At 37.9% G+C, this 23,494-nt stretch overlaps 1 protein-coding gene across 1 annotated transcript in view; it reads left to right on the top strand.

Moving 5' to 3' along the window:
* The window catches only part of PNPLA8 (patatin like phospholipase domain containing 8), a 120,674-nt gene extending 97,700 nt beyond the window's left edge, over positions 1–22,974 (top strand). The window contains exons 8-10 of the mRNA XM_070946877.1: positions 1,754–1,948; positions 20,707–20,902; positions 22,284–22,974. Coding sequence (XP_070802978.1) covers positions 1,754–1,948; positions 20,707–20,902; positions 22,284–22,558 — 666 coding nt within the window. The 3' untranslated portion in view covers positions 22,559–22,974. The remainder of the gene's footprint in view (positions 1–1,753; positions 1,949–20,706; positions 20,903–22,283) is intronic.
* Positions 22,975–23,494: the final 520 nt, after the last annotated feature.

Below are 23,494 nucleotides of genomic sequence, written 5' to 3'. Positions count from 1 at the left end.
AGAAGAGCGGTATAGAAATCTAATAAACTTAAACTTAAACTTAAGAAAGCAAGAACTGAGGCAATAAGTGCAAAAATTACTTTTGAAAGTATTCCCAAATCCCTCCCCCCAAGGACCTGGCTGTAATTCCTCAGCAGGGGAGAATTCTCATGGAGACCCACCATCCACTCAGCTGCTGTCCCCTCCAGGGGCATGGTGATGCACCTCACGCGTGCAGCTTCCGATGTAAAACCTCCATACTCTTGCATATGGTTCCACACTTGGGCTAGGAAAAATCCCAAAACCTTAGGGATCTCCATATTTTACTTCTAGCTGAGGAACCTTTGGAATTTAGCGCCTCCGGGGGACTATTCCCTATACAGGGGGGCCTGGGCTGTAGCCACCACTTGAGTTCTAGCAGCCTGCACTAGGTCTGGCCGAGCTCTAGGCATCTCTTCTGGGATGCCATGGCTTCTGCTTCTCCCCCTGGGTGTTCAACCTCCTCATGCGCAGGCAAGGCATATCTTTCACGTGTTCTCCGACTTTCAAGGGCTTCTTGTAGGAGGTGCAGGGCTTGAGTCACCAGGAGGTCATCTTTGTCAGCTTCCTGCCAGGCTACTTCTCCCCGCTGGTGTCTGGCAGCTGTTACCCCAGGGGGAACCTCCTCCAGAATCTCCATCCGGCCCACACCCAGCGACCATTTGGCTTGGACTGGCTTTTCCTCAATCTGCAGTTCAAACATCCACTCTGAAGCTTCCCAGCTTTGGTGGGACTGGGGAGGAGTCGAGCCAGTCGGCCCCCTGTCCTCTTGGTCGCTGCCTTGGTCAGACATTCTTTGCTCAGCCCCCATGGTAGAGTTTTCTCTGGGATGGCTGTTAAAGCAGATCTTGCTTAATGTCAGGTGTGCCTCCGTTCAAAACTCAAGGAAAAAAAAACCCAACTCCATGTTTGCAGAGAAAGGTACTTTTACTGAGCATGACCTGATAGCAATGAAAAGAAAGCAAGATCTGAGGCAGTAGATGCGAAAATTACATATTGAAAGTATTCCCAAATCATTCCCCCCAAAGACCCTGGCTGAATGTCCAATCCCTAGCTCCCCAAGGTGTCATGTGAGGTGCATCTTCAGATGTTCCCATCCATTTAGTATGCCAGAACAGTTGACCTTGACTGGCTATCAACGTCCATTCAGCTGCGCAGAAGACGATGAGAATATTCCTCCCTTTTCCTCCCTTTCGGTCACATCACGAGACATCTCCACCAGCTTGCTTCCCTCTCCCCAATACCTATACACACACACCCTCCCCATTACTGTGGCAGCTGATAGCAAGCAAGCATCATAGAGGCTGACAGGTACCTATTTATCTACTTGTATTTGTATGCTTTTGAACTGCTTGGGTGACAGGAGCTGGGGCAAGAACGGTGGCTTACCCCATCATGCTATGCTTGGGTCCAATTACCAATCTTCCAATCAACAAGCCCAGTGCTTAACCATAAGGCCACCACATCCTTTTAATAAAAAATACTTTCTTAAAAATTAAAAAATATATAGATCCAATGAAAATATTTTAATCTATATCCCATTTATTCTGTATATGTATGTTGCTGTATATATGTGTTTGTGTGTATTTATAAATATACATATATAAGCATGAATATGAATGATGTAATCCTAAATTGATCTAACATGTTAATAGCTGATTGTTGTAAGGCAGGGATGACGATAATTGGGTAAGGAGCTATAATTGGGTAAAATTTAGTATTTTGTTTTTATTAGGTGGCTGCCATAAGTACTATTGTAAGCAGAGGAACACCACTGAAAGCCTTTGTATTTAGAAATTACAATCACTTCCCTGGAGTAAAGTCTCACTATCTTGGCGGTTGCCATTATAAATTGTGGCAAGCTATCAGAGCATCATCTGCAGCACCAGGTTATTTCCAAGAATATGCACTGGGTAATGACCTTCATCAGGTTAGTTGTAATATTTTATTTTAAATGCTCAAAGTTCTTTGTAGAAGGATGAATAAAAGTAATCATTTATGGATACATACCTAATTTATTTAAATCATACATTTAATTAAAGTTGAGTTAAACAATAAGTTTAAACAGTATCTGATAATGATATTACCTCATGTGACTATTATATTTCACTCTCCGTTTACATGTACATACATATGGGCTGATTGTCTATGGCTCCTTGCCAAAAGTTCACAAAACATGAAGCATCTGTAATTCAAGCACTCATGAGTCTGAATGGCTTTAACCTGACAATGAAGATATTAGTTGTACTGTGATCTGTGGCAGTATTCTGCATGTTTCAAGATATATTGACAAACTTTAATGGCAAGGAGTCTGCTGGGAGAGTTGTACACTGATACTCATAATTGTTTCACTGAATACAAGAGTCCTTTTATACATAACATTAAAATTTTTCTTTGGTTCTGACTCCTGCCTAATGAACCCATTTATTAAGTATACTTTTTTTTTTATGTGTGACACTGCTTGGAGTTCTAAGTCTGTTTCGCATGCTTTTAATTTGATCAAGTAACGGTTTCTCAATCTGTCCCTTTTATCCAACATGTAGCTGGAAGGGAAAGAAGAGCTTTTAAGCAGATTTATTTATACCACCAACTACAATTGCAGAATGTGAGACAATATTCAGATGAAATAAAATGCCCTTATTTCATTATAACATGTCAAAAATGAAGTAAATTTGAAGTCTGATATTTAGATCAGTGTATGTAATCCAGATGCATTCTAAGATACATATCCAAACATATAAAGAGTCATGATGTATTCTATATGATGAATTCTTGGGAAGGGAGATGCAGCCTTCCTGTTAAAAAAATAAATATTTTTATAAACATGAATACTTTTATATGTATTTTACTTTTGCTGATTGACCAGCGTCCTTGGAAGTTATTGGATTGAGAAAAAAATTGTTATATCTATAGAAATTAATGCAAAGAATATTTCTTCTTAAACTCTGAGAGAATAATTATTGCAACCCCTGAATTATCTCAGCATTCCAGGATTAAAATACTGTCTGAGGCATGCATAATGATTAAGATATTTTATAGCCTGGGAGCTATAAGGACAAGATAAAAGGGGCAAAGTTAGATCTACTTCAATTAATGTTAAATCAGTGTTGTTGGAAGGTACAGAATTACACTATGTTGGGCAGATTTAATTTCAAGAGGAAAACTGGAGGAATGACTTTTTACAGCTATATTAATAACTTGCCTGATACTTTACCTTGATAACATTTTCAAAGGCACTAATTTATCTCCCATTTTTAAAATTTAAAAGTATTCTACTAAAACAATGGGGATAAGGCAACTTAAAATTTAGTAAAAGCTGTAGGTCCATTCTCCTTCTGTCCAAAAAACCTTTCTTGTGTGGGTCAGGGCACTGGATTTCTGTATTTAAATAATACCATTTTTAACATTGCTTCCATAGCTGTCAGTGGTTTATTTTTGTTAGATCATCTGTTTAGAAGACTATGAATTGAAAATCTCCTCTATGTTAGACAAACCTTCATAGTGATGATTGATGTGTATTTTCAAGTAAATAAGACTTCAGTAAATAAAACTTTCTGTACTTGAAATAGAGTTAAAGGTTTCTTAGCTGTCCTGATCCAGAAAGTCCAAGGCAAATGACACAGATGGTGTCCTGGACACATGTAGTACTTGAAATAGAATACAGTAACAATAGTACAACCTAAGCAAGAATTCAGAATAGGTAAGAGTGTTAAGTTTAGAACATAGCCAAAGATTGGACCAAGATTTAACAGTTCAAATGCTTAAGCTGAATCAGAAGTGGTGGGTAAATAAGATTTGTGATTTCTAGCATTCGTTGTTTCACTTGAAGGCTTAATATATTAATGGGCCTATATTATACGAATAGGCCTATACATTTAGATGGTGTACAATCTTGTTTAAAGTACTGGGCTAGTCAGGCATACTAGCATACTAGCTTTAATAAAACATTTCACTCACAGTCTTTTCTGTCACTTCTGTCACATATCCTTTTGATGTTTGATACTGGATCACTGATGGTCCTGTGATCTTGGAGGTTCTACCAGAGAATTTGACTTCCAGTCAAAGGAAGCAGACTTTCCCAACCACTAGGAGGCAGCACTATTAAGTATTAAGATTCACTGCCTTGAGTCAAGAGTCATCATATTATCTTCATCTTCCAAAGATAAGCCATCTATGGAGTCATGATATGGTAGTCTGACCATAGGTATATTTAAATAACTTTGTGCCCACGTTATTTATTTCTTTTTCAATGACATAACTAAATATTCTGAAGTATCCACAATTATCTCACTGCTTTAATTTTGTATGGGAACATTTCATAAAATGACAGTTTTATGGTATTAAACAATTATATGAAATATCCACATTTAAATTAAATCTTAGATATTCATATTTAGAAAGAGAAGATAAGTGTAGATCATAACATTAAACAGAACATTTTTTTACAACACCCATAGTTAGTGTGATGGGGAAACTGCTGCTTCTAAAAATGGTGGAGAGATTCTAGTCAGTACTATTTCGATGTGTGCCATAGATGAATAGTCAATTGCTAGCATGAAACAAATATATGAGTAGATTCTGTTTCCTTTTGCATGTTTGCTTTGTACTAATAGATATCAAAATATTTCATGAATTTCATTCACTTTGCAAATGGTAAGCCCTCTTTGTCAAATAGCAATTGGCTATTGTTTTGCAGGAAGGTAAATCACTTTGTACATCAAGCCTATTTTAATTATTACCACCAATTGTACTAGAACTACACAGTAGCACAAGAAGGATGTGAAAAAGTCAATAATATAAATTTTTTGTTTTCCTTCTTTTGAGTTTATAGGAATTAAATATTTCTAGAAGATTTTTAACAGAAGATTTCTTATTTAACATTGTGTTTTATGTCCATGTTTCAGTTAAAAGGTTGCATATGTAGAATTATGCCTAAAATATCAATAGAGGCTAAAAGAGCATAAGAATAATTTCTATCATAATATGGGCTTGCTTTTTGTACAAATAAAGGAAATGTAAAGAAAAGGGTGGGATTCCTTTAAAGTCATCCTTTATTAGTTGTGATATGGAGCTCAGAGAACTGGAGTTCATTTTCTTATAAGAATAGGTTCTCAGTCTAAAATGGATTTAAGCAATCTCTGTATAAACAATCCATAACTGCAACCTCTCCATTTATCAGAGAAGCCTGCTTGTCTGATGCATTATAAGGTTCTGAGAAAAAAGTACATAAAGTTCTCATCCTAGTATATACATAAAGATTCTAAATTGAAAAAGGGTCACTATTTGTATATTTTTAATAAAACTACATTTATTCTATTAACTCTTGCTAAAATAAATTAGCTGGGTTTTATTGCAGGAAGAACATTTTTGTTTCTACCAAAGGGCTAATGCTCCTCAACCTAAATTACAGAACTTAGCCTGGATATGAATTCAGGAACATGACAAGGCACATTCTCCAATGGATGTCCTATTCCTTGCTGTTGAATTTCAACACTGAAATCAGCATAGACTAGAAATTCATTATTGATTATTGATTCATTATTGCAAAGGAATCCTGCACCATATTGCTGCTCTTGTTTTTGCTGTTATTTTATAATGTATTGAAATTGTTCTTCAGCCCTCAGAGTGTATATGGATTGGTAGCCTATAAATACTATTAATATATGAATGAATGAATGAATGAATGAATGAATGAATGAATGAATGAATGAAATTAATTGTAAACCACATCATTATTACAGTGCTTACTTTTTGGTTTAGGATTCAATCCAGATTTATAGAAATGTGCAAATTATATTAAAAATATTACTTACATGCAAATGCATTTTCCTTTGAATTTCATGAAATTTGCTAATAATAACATATGAAAACATTATGCATTCATCTTATCTTAATTGTTCCTTTACCTTATATTTATCAGGCAAAAATCCAATTTCTGGGAAACTAGCTATATTTAAAACCACTTGATGTTTAGTTTAGTTTAGTTTATTTGATTTGTATACCGCCCTACTCCCGAAGGATATAAGAACATTATCTTTTTGAATTTAAGAATAGGCAAATTCCCTAAGAGAAAATATCCATTACAAATCTTTCTCCTTTGTAATATTCTTGTGCTAGTTTGGAATTTGCACAAATACAATAAAGATAAAACAACAGAGCAAGTCTGTGAAAATGAACTAGAAATGCAAAGCATGTCTGCACAGGCATTGAGGTGAAATGGTTGCTATGGAGCCAGCAAGCTCCAAGTATCAGAATTCAGTTTGCTAAATCACATCTTTCAGTGCCATGGTATTTAGTTCACATAACTTCACTGTTAAAAAAAAAAAAGCTGTGCTTGGGAAGAAAATAGGAGAAATACCACAAAAAGTATGACTACTGATATTTTAGATTATTGCTGGTAAAATATTTTATTTTTCAGCATTGCTGATTGAAGACTTTAATTAATAACTAACTTTAATGAGAATATCTACTTCTTGATATTAGTGGCCACATGTCATTTATGGACAACAGTCATTTGTGCAATCATTTTAAAGTATAGAATGTAGAGATTATTTTAAAAGATGGCATGCAGAAGCTAAATCTGGGGAGAGATATGTGTCTGGGAATGAATCCCTCTAGACTAGGTCATTCCAAAGGTACTTTCATATAGTATATCTATATATCTTATATCTCCAGCTGCAAATTGCAAAGCTCTCTTCTCCCATACTGGGGGAGATGATAAAAAATACAATCCCTTGTAAAGGAAATAAAATGCAATAATTTTCTTGGCAATGGGAGCATGTCTTATTTCATAGAAAAAGATGCATGTTTGAAATGAGTTAATTATCTTTAATAAATATCTATGTCTATCAATCTATTTATCTATCATCTAAGGCTTGCATTTATGTAGTAGAGAACATTATACCAAATTTCAGAAACATAGGTGAAAGGTATTTTTAAATGTAAAAAGAAAAGGTGATGATAAGGAACAATGATGCCTCTTTCTTAACATGGTGGAATTGATTGCCAGAAGTTTTGCTGGAAATATAATGGATACATTTGATGGAAATTTTCCATGACAGAAATTGATCACTAACCTAGACCATATAATTAATACAGTATAACTCAAAAAAAAATCTTATACAGCTGCACAAGATGCAAAATTGGGAAATAATGATTGTAGAATCTAAACTCTCTCCTTGCTTTCCCATCCTTCCGCAACCTAAATGTTATTACTCTGGTAGCTTAATTGGAAGCACACTCTTGACAGGAAAGTTGACACTTAACTGAACCAACATTCCCATTTATTTATTTACTGTATTTATTGATGGATGGATGTTGGTTGATTATATAGATGTGGCTGCAAATTAAAGCTGCTATATTTTGAAGTTTGACATATTTAGATATACCCAAATAGATTCAAATTTTCTCACTTTGAGGTACAGAACTACCCATTCTGTGCAATGATCTACACTATGGCTGTGTATTTTTATTCTAAAGTGCTACAATTTATTCTGCTATTAAAATACAAAAATGCAAAAGAATAAAAATATTGTATTAGTTATCATAATGAAATAGTTACTATTTCAACTTCCGGTGGTGTTGTCAGTGTGAGTGAAGCGAAGGAACGGGGATCCGTTCTTGAAGCTCGAATTTTTCCAGCCACAAAGCCTAAATAGGCACTATCAATCCCAGAGAGATTGATAGAAAAAAGAGGAAACTTTGAGGACCTCGGGGGGGGGGGAAAGCAATCCCCCTGAAGGTTCAGGAGAAACCTTCTAATTCCAGTGGGGAAGAAAGCAGCCATTTTGGCTGGCTAAAGCGCTGACAGCTGAGGAGTAGGAAGCGAAGATCGAGAAGTCAACAGAATCGCAATCGGCAGGAGAGAAAACCCAAAAAAGGAGGTACAATTATATTGTTGAACGGTGGAGTGGAGATACCGAGACTCCAAAACCAGAGGCAGAAATACTGCCAAATAAATGCGGCGACTAGGAGGAAGAGGAGCGGAAGAAGCAATTTGACAAGCAGTGACTATGCAAAAGGCAAGATATTAGATGAAAAGAGGAAAGAAAATTAGCTGGATACATTTTGAGGATTGAGTGAAGTTGTGACTATAAATTAAATATATTCATTCCATTATTGTTATTGTTAATAGTACTGTGAAATTAACGGAGGACTTTAAAGAACAAAAAAGATTTAAAGGCAGAAATTGAGTGGTGATTCGAGACAAGGTGGACTTAATGGAGGTGTAGATGGAATAGAACTGGAAAATAATAAGATCAGGGATTTCTAAGGCTGTTGAAACTGGATATTTTGGACATTTTTTGAGACTGACAATAAACTTTACAATTGGAGAGAATTGAAATGAAGGATAAAGAACAGACAGGAGGGGGAAAAAAGACTGGACAGAGAATGATGCAAGACTAGGAGAAGATTACACGGAATTAAAGAATATATATGTTTTTCTTTTAGCCAGGTTTCTCCTACGTAACCAAGATTTTTCTTTCTACAGCCCTAGCTCAGTGGAGTCACATCCACTCGATTCTGGGCTTTTTTCCTTCTGGCAGTCAGCAGGCCCTATGCTGCCCTATGCTGCCTAGTGAGAGACTTATATAGATCTATTTCTGGCTCGTGTGTGTGTGTGTGTATGTGTGTGTGTGTGTGTGTGTGTGTAGGTCTTTGGTTATTCGGGTTTTCTCCCGCGTAAAATTGGAAGTGTCTTGGCGACATTTCGACGAAGTCTCATTCGTCATCTTCAGGCTGGTGTTATCGGCTTCATGCTTCTAGGAGCAATGTGTGATCGCAGCTGTTTCTTCCTTTTAACTACCAGTGGGGGTGTAAACTGATTGGTTGGGGGTTTGGCTGTGCTCTGATTGGATGGGGGGTTGGCTGTGCTCTGATTGACTGGGCGTGTGTTCTGTTTAGGTGGGGGCTTGGTTGTGCTCAGGTTAGTCTGAGTAGCAGGGGAATTTGAGCTGGTGAGCTGTGTTGCTGTTGTTTGGCTTCGTGTTCATGGGCGTGCCACCTTTTCATGGTGGGTGTCAGTCTGCTTCATGTATGGATTTGGGGGGTTTAAAGTGGCTAATGATGCAGCTGTGGTCTGGCTTCTGGTCCGAGGTCGTGCCTCATCATCAGTGTGGGTTTGATGTGTGGTGGTTACATCCTGTGTGGTTCTCGTGAGTGTGGGTCTGGTGTCATTCTTTGTGTTAGGGACCCGTTTGTCAATAAGGGCGGGTTTCCAAATGGCTGGTAGGCAGGAGGTATCATCTCGTTTATTCATGCTGTGTGGACGTTTTTCTATCTCAATGGCTTCTCTGATTATTCTGTTGTTAAAGTGTTCAGTTTTGGCGATAGTTCTGGTCTTTTTAAAGTCAATATCATGTCCTGTGGCTTTGAGGTGTTGGACCAGGGAAGAAGTTGGTTCCTCTTTTCTGACTGAGTTCTTGTGTTCTTCAATGCGTGCACTTATTCTTCTGTTGGTTTGTCCGATGTATGTGGTGGGGCAGGCGGTGCATGGGATTTCATATACTCCTTGATTTTCTAACTCAATTTTGTCTTTGGGGATTCTTAGGGTGGTGGATATTTTTCGGTTTGTGCAGAATGCTGTCTTTATGTTGTGTTTGTGGAGGATCTTGCTGATTCTGTCTGTGGTGCCCTTTATATATGGGAGGAGGGCTTTGCCGTTTTCTTGTTCTCTGTCTTGGGTTTCAGTGGGGGTTTCTTTTTGGATTAGGTTGGTAATCTTATTTCTTTGGAATCCGTTGGATGTTAGTACGTTAGTGAGAGTGTGTAGTTTGGTTTTTAGGTGTTGTTCGTCAGCTAAGCGTTTTGTTCTAGAGATGAGTGTCTTGGCTACGGAGTTGATCTGTGCTGGGTGGTGGTGTGAGAGTGCATGCAGATAGTGGTTTGTGTGTGTTTTCTTCTGGTAGATGGTGTGTCCTAGGGAGCCATTGGATTTCTTGTAGACTAAGACATCCAGGAAGGGAAGTTGGTTGTTCGCTTCTGTTTCCATGGTGAACTGTATTTTGGGGTGTAGGCTGTTGAGGTGTGTGAGGAAGTTGTCCAGTTTTTCTTTCCCATGTGGCCAGATTATGATGGTGTCGTCTACGTATCTGAGCCAGAATTTGGATTTGTGATCAGATTTTTCTAGAGCTTGGGTTTCAAAGTGTTCCATGTAGAGGTTTGCAATGACAGGTGAGAGGGGTGATCCCATGGGTGCTCTTCTATTTGTTTGTATTTTTGTCCCTTATAGATGAAGTATGTGTTGGATAGGCAGTGGTTGGTCAGATCTAGGATGTGCTTGTGGGGGTTATATTTGTTTTGGATAGCTGTCGAGTCTTCTTTGATTGGCACTTGGGTGAAGAGGGTTATGACATCGAAGCTCACGAGTAGGTCGCTGGGCTGTAAGACATGATATTGACTTTAAAAAGACCAGAACTATCGCCAAAACTGAACACTTTAACAACAGAATAATCAAAGAAGCCATCGAGATAGAAAAACGCCCACACAGCATGAATAAACGAGATGATACCTCCCGCCTACCAGCCATTTGGAAACCCGCCCTCATTGACAAACGAGTCCCTAACACAAAGAATGACACTAGACCCACACTCACGAAAACCACACAGGATGTCACCACCACACATCCACGCAAAAAGCAAACCCACACCGATGAGGCATGACCACAAACCAGAAGCCAGACCACAGCTGCATCATTAGCCACTTTAAACCCCTCCAATCCATACATGAAGCAAACTGACACCCACCATGAAAAGGTGGCACGCCCATGAACACGAAGCCAAACAACAGCAACACAGCTCACCAGCTCAAATCCCCCTGTAACTCAGACTAACCTGAGCACAACCAAGCCCCCACCTAAACAGAACACACCCCCAGCCAATCAAAGCACAGCCAACCCCCCCAGCCAATCAGAGCACAGCCAAACCCCCAACCAATCAGAACACACCTCCACTGAATCAGAACACAGCCAAGCTCCCACCCAATCAGTTCACACCCCCACTGGTAGTTAAAAGGAAGAAACAGCTGCGATCACACATTGCTCCTAGAAGCACGAAGCCGAAATCACCAGCCTGAAGATGACAAATGAGACTTCGTCGAAACGTCGCCAAGACACTTCCAATTTTACATGGGAGAATATCCGAATAACCAAAGACCTACATACCAACACCTGCGAAAACCTATGAAACTTTCTTTTCATAGAAAAACGTCAGTTACAATCACACAGTTTGCCCATAAGAACCAAACCAAGAATTTCAGCCAGAAGATGACAAATGTGATTTTGTCAAAACGTCGCTGCTACCCTTCTAGGGATATGTTTGCCATTACACGGGAAGAAACCCGAGATATTAACTGTACACACATATATACCCATGAAAACTTACATAAATACATACATACATACATACATACATACATACATATATATATATATATATATATATATATATATATATATGCGATATTTTTGCAATCAGGGTTTTGTGTTGCTTCCTGGGAGACCCAGATAGCTATTTCTGCCTCTTAAGGCGTCCTCGGTGGGCCACACCCACTTCCCAATTATCCTCCCTGTAAAGGCATAATGTATCTTTTTTCTTTTTTCATAGCTATCTGGGTCTCCCAGGAAGCAACACAGAGTTGCAGTTTGTCAGCAGAAAAAGGGCCCAAGAACTTGTGAATGAGATTTCACAGAACCTAGGGCTGAAGAACAACTAAGTTTACATAGGTAAAACCTGGCTAGAGAGAATATGCACATAAAAGCCTATGAAAAAAGAAAAAAGATACATTATGCCTTTACAGGGAGGATAATTGGGAAGTGGGTGTGGCCCACCGAGGACGCCTTAAGAGGCAGAAATAGCTATCTGGGTCTCCCAGGAAGCAACACAGAGTTGCAGTTTGTCAGCAGAAAAAGGGCCCAAGAACTTGTGAATGAGATTTCACAGAACCTAGGGCTGAAGAACAACTAAGTTTACATAGGTAAAACCTGGCTAGAGAGAATATGCACATAAAAGCCTATGAAAAAAGAAAAAAGATACATTATGCCTTTACAGGGAGGATAATTGGGAAGTGGGTGTGGCCCACCGAGGACGCCTTAAGAGGCAGAAATAGCTATCTGGGTCTCCCAGGAAGCAACACAGAGTTGCAGTTTGTCAGCAGAAAAAGGGCCCAAGAACTTGTGAATGAGATTTCACAGAACCTAGGGCTGAAGAACAACTAAGTTTACATAGGTAAAACCTGGCTAGAGAGAATATGCATATATATATGTATGTATGTATGTATGTATGTATGTATGTATGTATGTATGTATGTATAGGTCGTTGGTTATTCAGGTTTTCTCCCACGTAAAATTGGAGGTTTCTTGGCAACGTTTCGATGAAGTCTCATTCGTCATCTTCAGGCTGGTGTTCTCGGCTTCGTGCTTCTAGGAGCAATGTGTGTGATCGCAGCTGTTTCTTCCTTTTAACTGCCAGTGGGGGTGTGAACTGATTGGGTGGGAGCTTGGCTGTGTTCTGATTGGGCAGAGGTGTGTTCTGATTGGTTGGGGGTTTGGCTGTGCTCTGATTGGATGGGGGGTTGGCTGTGCTCTGATTGGATGGGTGTGTGTTCTGTTTAGGTGGGGGCTTGGTTGTGCTTGGGTTAGGCTGAGTAGCAGGGGGATTTGAGCTGGTGAGCTGTGTTGCTGTTGTTTGGCTTCGTGTTCGTGGCCGTGCCACCTCTTCATGGTGGGTGTCAGTCTGCTTCATGTATGGATTGGAGGGGTTTAAAGTGGCTAATGATGCAGCTGTGGTCTGGCTTCTGGTCCGTGGTTGTGCCTCATCATCAGTGTGGGTTTGAGTCTGCTTTTTGCGTGGATGTGTGGTGGTTACCCTAACAGAATCAGATTCGAAATCACCAACATCCTCTGCACCAGCAAACCACCCAAAAGCAACTTACCCAAAGAGGAATAGACAGCACTACTTAACCTGAAAGAAGACACTAGCATAATAATCCTACCAGCAGACAAGGGAAATGCCATGGTAGTTATTAATACATCTGACTACCAAACCAAATTAACCAACCTACTCCAAGACTCCACATACAAACCCCTAAACACAGATCCCACCACCTACCTGGAAAAAACCACTAGATCCAAAATAAAAGCCTCCCCCATCAGTGAAGAGATCCAGCAAAGAATCATTCCCAGAGGGAAACCATCCAGATGCCCTAAGCTCTATGATCTCCCCAAGATACACAAAGAAGGAACCCCACTTAGACCCATAGTCAGCTCCATAGGCTCACCTCTACAAAACCTAGCCAAATTTCTCGCCAAACAACTACAGCCCTATGCAGAATCCATCAACTCACATGTAAAAAACTCATTCCAATTCATAGAGATCATAAAGAAGCAAAACTTACAGCCCAGCGACCTACTCGTGAGCTTCGATGTCATATCCCTCTTCACCCAAGTGCCAATCAAAGAAGCCTTGACAGCTATCCAAAACAAATATAACCCCCCCAAGCACATCCTGGATCTGACCAACCACTGCCTATCCAACACATACTTCATCTATAACGGACAAAAATACAAACAAATAGAAGGAGCACCCATGGGATCACCCCTCTCACCTGTCATTGCTAACCTCTACATGGAACACTTTGAAACCCAAGATCTCGAAAAATCTGATCACAAACCCAAACTCTGGCTCAGATACGTAGACGACACCTTCATAATCTGGCCACATGGGAAAGAAAAACTGGACAACTTCCTCACACACCTCAACAGCCTACACCCCAAAATACAGTTCACCATGGAAACAGAAGCGAACAACCAACTTCCCTTCCTGGATGTCTTAGTCTACAAAAAATCCAATGGCTCCCTAGGACACACCATCTACCAGAAGAAAACACACACAAACCGCTATCTGCACGCACTCTCACACCACCACCCAGCACAGATCAACTCCGTAGCCAAGACACTCATCTCCAGAACAAAATGTTTAGCTGACGAACAACACCTAAAAACCAAACTACACACTCTCACTAACGTACTAACATCCAACCGATTCCAAAGAAATAAGATTACCAACCTAATCCAAAAAGAAACCCCCACTAAAATCCAAGACAGAGAACAAGAAAATGGCAAAGCCCTCCTCCCATACATAAAAGGCACCACAGACAGAATCAGCAAGATCCTCCACAAACACAACATAAAGACAGCATTCTGCACAAACCGAAAAATATCCACCATCCTAAGAAACCCCAAAGACAAAATTGAGTTAGAAAATCAAGGAGTATATGAAATCCCATGCCCCACCTGCCCCACCACATACATCGGACAAACCAACAGAAGAATAAGTGCACGCATTGAAGAACACAAGAACTCAGTCAGAAAAGAGGAACCAACTTCTTCCCTGGTCCAACACCTCAAAGCCACAGGACATGATATTGACTTTAAAAAGACCAGAACTATCGCCAAAACTGAACACTTTAACAACAGAATAATCAGAGAAGCCATTGAGATAGAAAAACGTCCACACAGCATGAATAAATGAGATGATACCTCCCGCCTACCAGCCATTTGGAAACCCGCCCTTATTGACAAACGAGTCCCTAACACAAAGAATGACACCAGACCCACACTCACGAGAGCCCCACAGGATGTAACCACCACACATCCACGCAGAAAGCAGACTCAAACCCACACTGATGATGAGGCACGACCCCGGACCAGAAGCCAGACCACAGCTGCATCATTAGCCATTTTAAACCCCTTCAATCCATACATGAAGCAGACTGATACCCACCATGAAGAGGTGGCACGGCCATGAACACGAAGCCAAACAACAGCAACATAGCTCACCAGCTCAAATCCCCCTGCTACTCAGCCTAACCCGAGCACAACCAAGCCCACACCCAGAAACAGAACCCACACCCATCCAATGAGAGCACAGCCAACCCCCCATCCAATCAAAGCACAGCCAAACCCCCAACCAATCAGAACACACCTCTGCCCAACCAGAACACAGCCAAGCTCCCACCCAATTAGTTCACACCCCCACTGGCAGTTAAAAGGAAGAAACAGCTGCGATCACACACATTGCTCCTAGAAGCACGAAGCCGAGAACACCAGCCTGAAGATGACAAATGAGACTTCGTCGAAACATTGCCAAGAAACCTCCAATTTTACGCCTTTCAGCTCCAATCCAGGAGCCCTCAAGCAGTCGCATTCACGGTAAACCATTTTATACCAAATTTATATTCGCTGACAAAGAAATAAAGGGAGACTAGTATAGATCTATTTCAAGCTATTTAGCTCTCATCAGCTAGCCATACCCTTACTCGGATTCGAACTTGGGCTGCCTGCATATTAGGCAGTTGTATTAACCTCTGAGCCACAAGTTCACTGTCAGTTTTGGAAAACAATTTTCTTCTTTGCTTCTTAACTGCCACATATTTTAGCTGGGGAAGTTGGGAGGGGATTGTTGTTGGAGCGGTAGAAAGTTAGTCATAACAACATTCTGTATTCACACAAGTACTCACAATATTGGGGTAGACCAGGTGCTTTGACAGAAAAACACTTAATCTCTCCCCTGGCTCAAGCTGATAAAGGGAGGAGAACTTCATTTTAGAACAACCAATACTGTCAGGACCCAAATTAATAACGCAAATAGAGGAATATGGAAAAGTAGCAGGTCTTAAAATTAATAAACTCAAAACAAAGGCATTAACGAAAAACCTCACCAAACAGCAGGAGAAATTATTAGAAGACAAAATGGGTATCCAAACGACAAAAAAAAAATATTTAGGAATATGGCTAACAAATAAAGGTTCATCGATCAAAGAAGACAACTATAATAAATTAATACTACAGATAAAGAAAACTTGGAAATTTGGAGCAAATTACAACTATCCTTTTTAGGAAAAATAGCAACAGCAGAATGTGGGATCTATGAGAGAATGCAAGACTAAAGGGAGGCAGGGATAGCTGAAGTCTATTTGGGAGAATAACGAAGAGTAAACTTTAGACTGAAATAAGAATAAACAGAGCAGATAAAGAACAGATAACGATAAAATAAAGAGTAAGGAAAAAAACCACAAGACAAAAAAGGAAGTAAAGTACTTGTCACCTTTGGCCATGAACCATAGGATTCAGTAAAATCCAAAGCTTATGCATACAGTGCATATCAATGTATATTCATCACTCACTTTGAAGGGTCACTCACATGTCAATGTGTATTCATCACTCACTTTGAAGGGTCACTCACTCTGCATAATCCATTTTCGATATGTTTGACTACTTCAGGATACCATTTGGTGATTGCGTGATCTATTCTGTGAAATTTTAAATTGAGTTTTAATATTTGAGCAGCCTGTTTTGAAGAAATGCTCACTTTATATTATCATTAAATAATTGCTCAAGGGGAACTTCTGACTGAACTTCTGGTGCCTTTGAAAGCGGGATTGTGAGCTCCGCGGCCTGTTCCAAGGTCTCTACGTCTGAGGTCTCCAAATTAGGGCCATAGTCACCCTGGAGGGGAGGCGAAGGCCGTGCAGGTCGAGGAGAGCCGCATCTCTCCTCCCTGACTCAGAAAGCCCCCTCTGAAGACGAAGAGCATCAGCAGTCAAAATGGCTGCCATGAAGTCAGGAACAGTCTGAAAAACTAAGACAGTGCAGGAGCAGAGAAAGTGAATAGTGTGTGAACTGGATGAGAAAATATTTTTTGTTGAAATTGGACCCCAAGAAATCTAAGGGGGAAGTATATTTAAAACTACTTGGTGAAGCGGCGTACCAGGCACTTGGGAAAATACTGAAGGATTTAAGAGGAAAAATTACTTTTTAAAATGAATAGAAACTTGGACTCTCAAAATTAAAGACGTGGCATTGAAGAGGCATTTTTAAAACGCTGGAATTACAATCCCAAATTTTATTTTTCTACCATTACTCAATTGCAGGAGTTACAATTTAAAATAATTAAATCATACTTACTAATAACATCGCAGAGAGGCTGAGCAGACTGAAGCAAGAGTGCCATCTGCTGATGAAAAGGGAACTACCCTGTTTCCCCCAAATAAGACATCTCCAATCGGGCTTTTGAGTGCATGGCAATAAGGCCAAGCGCTTATTTCAGGGTTCAAAAAAATATAAGATAGGGTCTTATTTTTGGGAAAACACGGTAACTATTTAAAGAGACAGAAACTATTTGTTAGATAGGTACAGTACCTGCCCTAAGACCACTAGAGATTTGAATATTAAACAAGAATTTCAGCTAAGAGACCCCTGAATACTATTGAACATATAAAAATGACTTGAAGAAATGTAGATGACCCTCTGGTGAATTTAAATTGACTGGATTGATTATTGAGGATTCATTCAAAGCAGAGATTTGGAAGTTTTGTATTGAATTAATGATTTCTGGACAATTGGCCAAAAAGGAAACTTATTAAATACAGATGCAACACAAGACAGAAGTGAAGAAAAGAAAAGCGGAATGGAGTTGTTTCAAAGCATGGAGGAAATATTTGAGCGTATAGACCAAAAACTGGAAAATATACAGGACAATGAGGAAAGAATGGAACCATCAGAAAGAACAGGGGAAAAAGCAGAACTGAGAAAACAACAGAAAGAAATCAACAAGGACAAATTATTACCAAAGCTAATAATGGTTAAGGAATTAAAAAAGAAGGAACATACTGTAAAAGACATAGAAATGGAACAGGAGAAACAGGAAGAGAGCTGGGGAAAAGAGAAGGGGCAAGGAGCAGATAGTTCTGGAACCAGACAGTGGGAAAGGGTAGAGAAGAGAGAAAAAGTTAGATTATATAAACAGAAGACAGATTTAGATGTAGAGGGAGTAAAAGACTTAAGGGATGAAAATGGGAGGCAAACCAAAAAGAAAGTAAGATTAAAGGTTCAGATGCGAGCAAGAGATGATGGATAAAAGAGGGAGGAGAGGGAAAGGAATCCTTCATAAATATATCTTAATAAATATGTATTAATATTAGAATTACATAGGCTGGTTAATTATTTTATAAGTAGTATAATAGATAATTAGAATAACATTTCAAAACAAATAGATATGAAGAGTGGAATAAAGGAAATAGGAGAAGCATGAATAAGAATGAAACAATAAATGAAATTGTTTGAAATATTAAAGATGCATTAAATATGATTAGCAATGAAATATTGGAACTAAAAAATGGGTGATTAGATAATGAAAGAATATATTTTAATATACATTTGTGTGTTAATAGAATTATACTTTATACTATAGAATTATGTATTAATGATTGTGATTGGTACTAGGAGAGTATACTTGGGCAATGAATAACGAAAGACAAGGATGAATTTTTGATATAAATTGATGTGAAGAGTTAACTAAAGGAAGTGAAAAAAGAACATGTCTTTGAATATTATAGCGATATTGGAAGGAAAACAAAAACGAAATAAAATAGAGATAGAAACAAGAGTAATAATTATTATTAATAATAATAATTTTATATATGTGTGTGTGTGTGTGTGTGTGTGTTTTCGTAGATTTTCACGGATAGAGGTATGCAAGTTTTGGTGTATTCAGCTGCTGCACCCCCCTCCGATCCCCACACAAAGCAAACTGACACACGCCATGAACACATGGCAAGACCTCAAACTTGGAGCCAAACCAAAGCCCAGGATGTGGCATCACAGTCATCTGCTCAGGACATTACATCAAAAAACTCAGGATATCACAACACTAGAACTCAGGATGTTAACACACAGCCCATTACCCAGGTTGGTAAAATACAAAAGACTAATGGGCACACATCAAAACCCTCACCCACACAGGATGTTATGAAACTATTTTAAGAAAATATTCACTGAAATATTAATGTGAAAGTAAAATAATTTGAAGACAACAACCTAAGAGAGCTTACACTGCTGTGTTAAATGTCAGCTCGACAAAGTGACACTTAAAAAAACCTATAATTAAACTGAACAAGTTAACAATTGAGTAGATAAAAGAGCAGAGCCTATGAATTTGAATTATATGTTAAATTCTTAGTACTGTTCAGACCAGTGGTGGTATTCAGCTGGTTCTATCCGGTTTGGGAGAACTGGTAGCAACAGCTGCAGGAGGCTCCGCTCCTGCCTGGACATCATCTCATGCTGTTTTTGATGCTCTGCACATGCACAGAAGGTCCTGCGCATGCGCAGAGGTGTCACACACGAGCAAGCGAGCACGTGCACACTCTCACATTTGTGAACCAGTAGCGAAGGCAAATGAATACCACCACTGGCGCACACACACACACACACACACACACACCAGATAGGAACATTATAAAATAACTTAGTGACTATGATGCAAAAAGCAATTGGAATAGAACAAAGAAACCTGTCTCTCTGGATGTTTCTGATTATAGCTTCCAGTAGCCACAATGGCTGATAAACAATGTGATGGGCCAAAGTTCACATCTGGAAGGCCACAGGTTTTCTTTTACCATATTAAAGGAAGGGGGGAATGAGTTACAAGTATTTTATAAAATAACCAGATAAGAGTAACAACTAAAATCTTAACAAATGCGTAGTAGATACATTGCAGTTGTTCTAGTGTTACATACGTTTGTGCAAAATGGAGCAGTCTGCTCTAGAATATTCAGATTTTTCATTCATTTCTGGAAGTATACCTTTTAGAACAGGAACAGTTGATCCTTCAGATATAGTGAATGCTGCTTTCTGCTTTTGTCTTACAATTTCATGAATTGTACCTTGTCAAGTTATAGACACTGTTGATATTTATTACCTTCAGCTTTAAAAATTAGGGTTATAGACGAAATTAAAGGACATATTGATAAAGTAACACAGTGTTTAGGGATAAATCTTATTTTTGCCAAAATTAAAAGAAAGTGGATCAAAAAGCTACTATTCTTCTTAACTACAGCTGAAGGCAAAATATACTAATTGGTCCAGAAAAAGTTCAAAAAGCTTTTGTAGATTTATTGAAAGCTTAATCAAAGGACTTTCTGAATAAGCTAGTATTTGCATCTCTACTTTATCTACTGCAGCTGTAGTAAAAAGAAATATTGTTTTTAATAAAGAATTCACTTCAGTGTATTGGAACAATAGATTAAATATAGATGTGATTAGGGTATTATTTGGAAGGAATAAATTTAAAAGTAGAAGCAATCTTTCTTAGGCATTCTCCCTGCTCCAACATGGGACTAAAAGAAATTGTTTATTGAAAGCTTAATCAGGTTTTCGTATCAAAATGATCAAGGAAGAAGTAGGCTAAACTGCTTAAGTTTCTACAGTTTACTCTGTGTTGTACCTGGTTTTGCCTTCATTTGTCAATGGATCTCTAGTACATATTGGCATCTTAATATATCTGAACTCCTGGTAAAACAATCAGTGCTTTGAAAAATAATAATTTAGAAACATTCGTGTAATATTTTGAAGTCAAGCACAGACAAGATGCTAGTCTTTTTAGCATATTTATCCAATCTCAAAATGCATACTGCTTTTTTACATCTGTTGGAGAATGTCTATAAGTGATAGAACTCAACGTATGGAAAAATGTGTGACATTTACTTCCTTCTGTTAAGTTTGCTTTACTGGCGACAAAAAAGATACTGGTATCTTGTTATACTATTGTGATATTACTATATCTACCTTATTATTTCCAACAACTCTAACATTTTGCATTATGATTGTTACTGTTATTATTTTATTCACAGGATGGAGGGCTTCTTATAAATAATCCTACAGCATTAGCAGTGCATGAATGCAGATGTCTTTGGCCAAATGTCCCACTTCAGTGTGTGGTGTCCCTAGGAACGGGTCGGTATGAAAACCATGGGAAAACCAATGTCACCTATACAAGTTTAAAAGCTAAATTGACTAATGTCATCAGCAGTGCTACTGATACTGAAGGTTAGTATCAGGTGATCATAGTTGTCTTGTTTTTGTAGTACAATTTTTAACTGCTTTCTTGGACTAAAAATAACATGAAAAGACATTTTGGTTTTGTTTTGTACCCTACATTCAATTGTTTTATTAATCCCATCTCTCAACATCCATAGAAGGATTAAGTGTTTAAGTCATATACAAAGCTAAAGCTTTTTAAAAGTAATGAATACTATTTTTTAAAAAAAATTATTTAAAGAGTTGGCCTTTTTGCTTTTGTCCAACTAATGTCTTATATTAGCTACTTAGCAAATTGAGATTTAATTGGTAGTTGATGACAATGATTGCCAGATTTTCAGTTAATTAGCTATTAGAGATTGCCTATACCTCAATTTTGCCATTATTAAATCTCTGATTATAAAAGTAGGTCTTTGTTAATGATAGGCATAATGTTGGAATAGAAAGCTCCATCTTCAAGGTTACTGGACATATGAACAATGGTAGAATAATCATTTTAGTAATTAAGGAAAAACTGTTAATAGTGAAATCAATACATAATCAAAATGCAAAATGTAGAATGACCATTTTATCATGTTTCACATGAGTATTTCAATAATGTAGAAATAAGCAGTCAATTCAAATTTGAATTACTGTATAAATTCTATGTAATTATTTCTTTATCTTCTTTGATTGATTCTAATTAGGGGTTCACATGCCAAATTAATCCTAAAATTCTTGAATTGGTTGACATTTCAAGAATTTTAGGCATTTCAAAAGCAAGAATTTGCTTTTGCATAGATCAAAGTATCTTGCTTCAAAGAAAACCTGTTACAAGCCAGCTTCAACACACCACTAGAAGGATGGGTTATAATGGTCCTCTCAAATCCCCTGTTGTTGCTTTTTACTTTAAAAAAAACCCTGACATTTTACATAAGAGATGTTTTGTAGAGGTTTGCTAACTTTGATGTACTACTGTATATCAACTTCAAGGCTATTATTTCTGAGATTTTTTTGTTCTAAGTCACATTTTAATTGACCAAGTGTTAATACAAAAGATGTTATACTTAAGGAGAATTAAGGTCTCATATTGAAAGTTGCATCCATAACAAATATCATTGATTCCAAAATGACACCATTCACACAATGACATCAACACATACTGTATATGCTGTGATTGCATATTTGTGACAGCTTGTTCAGAAAATACATAAGATAATGAGTTTATGTAATGACAACCTCACATAATGCCATTTTGCTAATTCTTGATTGTTCCTGCAGACATTTGTATATGCTTACTAAATACTAGAATCTTAATAAAATGTCTGAATTCATACAAATTAATTTGAAGCATTATTCTTTAAATTTTTATTTTAAACCAAATTCTTTCCCATTTCTCTTTTAAAACTAGAAGTTCATATTATGTTGGATGCCCTTTTACCACCAGACACCTATTTTAGATTTAATCCGTTGATGAATGAAGATATTCCTCTGGATGAAAATCGTAAAGAAAAACTGAATAAATTGCGGACTGATGGCATCCGATATTTAGAAAGAAATGATGAGAAGCTGAAAAAAGCTAGCAAAATACTATCACAGGAAAAAAATATTTTACAGAAATTGAGTAACTGGATGAGATTAAAAGCTGATATGTATGATGGCCTTCCAATTCTGTCAAAATTGTGAATATGTAAAATGTTACGCATCATAGGTGCAAAGTTGTATATGGAAAGGGTTCAATATTTGCTAGTCATTATGTAATCATTTTTTTTATTTCAATGAGCAAACAAGCTATATAAAATGCATTTCAATCTCAGTAGCTCCTCAGTAGTTTCTTTGATTGGATCTGAAGGTCCTGTGTGCAAACAGAAGGAAGACCTTCCAGTCTATTTCTTCCTTGTCTCCCAGTCTGTCACCCTCACACTCAATGTTTCTCAGGGTCCTTCAAGCCAATATTCAGCAGGACATGAATATGCAGATCAGTAATTATGATCACTGCCGATGCTTTTTTTTTCTATAAAGAGAACACTTGTAAAATTTGGGATTTAATGATTTCTTGAAATATATGAGTTTTCAGAACCTCACATCATTACCACTTGAATATAAGTGGTGCGGATATATATATATATATATATATATATATATATATATATATATATATATATATATATATGCATATTCTTTCTAGCCAGGTTCCACCTATGTAAGCTAATTTGTTCTTCAGCCCTAGTTCTGTGAAATCTCATTCACAAGTTTCTGGGCTTTTTGAATCCTGCTGAAAAGCAACAACTCTGTGCTGCAATTTGGGAGACTCAAATAGCTATTTCTGCCTTATAAGGCGTCATCAGTGAGCCACACCCTCTTCTCAAGTAACCTCCCTGTAAAGGTATAATGTATATATATATATTTTAAATGATGTCTAAATTTGTGACAATTATGGTACAAAACTTTCAATATATTGTGAATGCAAATACAAAATCATGCAGTTTACAAAATCATGCTGTGTTTATGTGTTAGTGGAAAATTACAGCATGAGAAGAACCATAGCAAATATGTTGCTCTACAAATGATTGAGCCAGAATAAATCAAACTGTTTAATTCCCATTGAGATTAATGACAATA

This window comes from Pituophis catenifer, unplaced genomic scaffold (genome assembly GCF_029215685.1).
Source record: "Pituophis catenifer annectens isolate HBS135680 unplaced genomic scaffold, rPitCat1.0.hap2 SCAF_7, whole genome shotgun sequence".
Lineage (NCBI taxonomy): Eukaryota > Metazoa > Chordata > Lepidosauria > Squamata > Colubridae > Pituophis > Pituophis catenifer.
The sequence above is the reverse complement of the archived record's forward strand: the minus strand, read 5'-3'. Positions and strand labels throughout refer to the sequence as shown.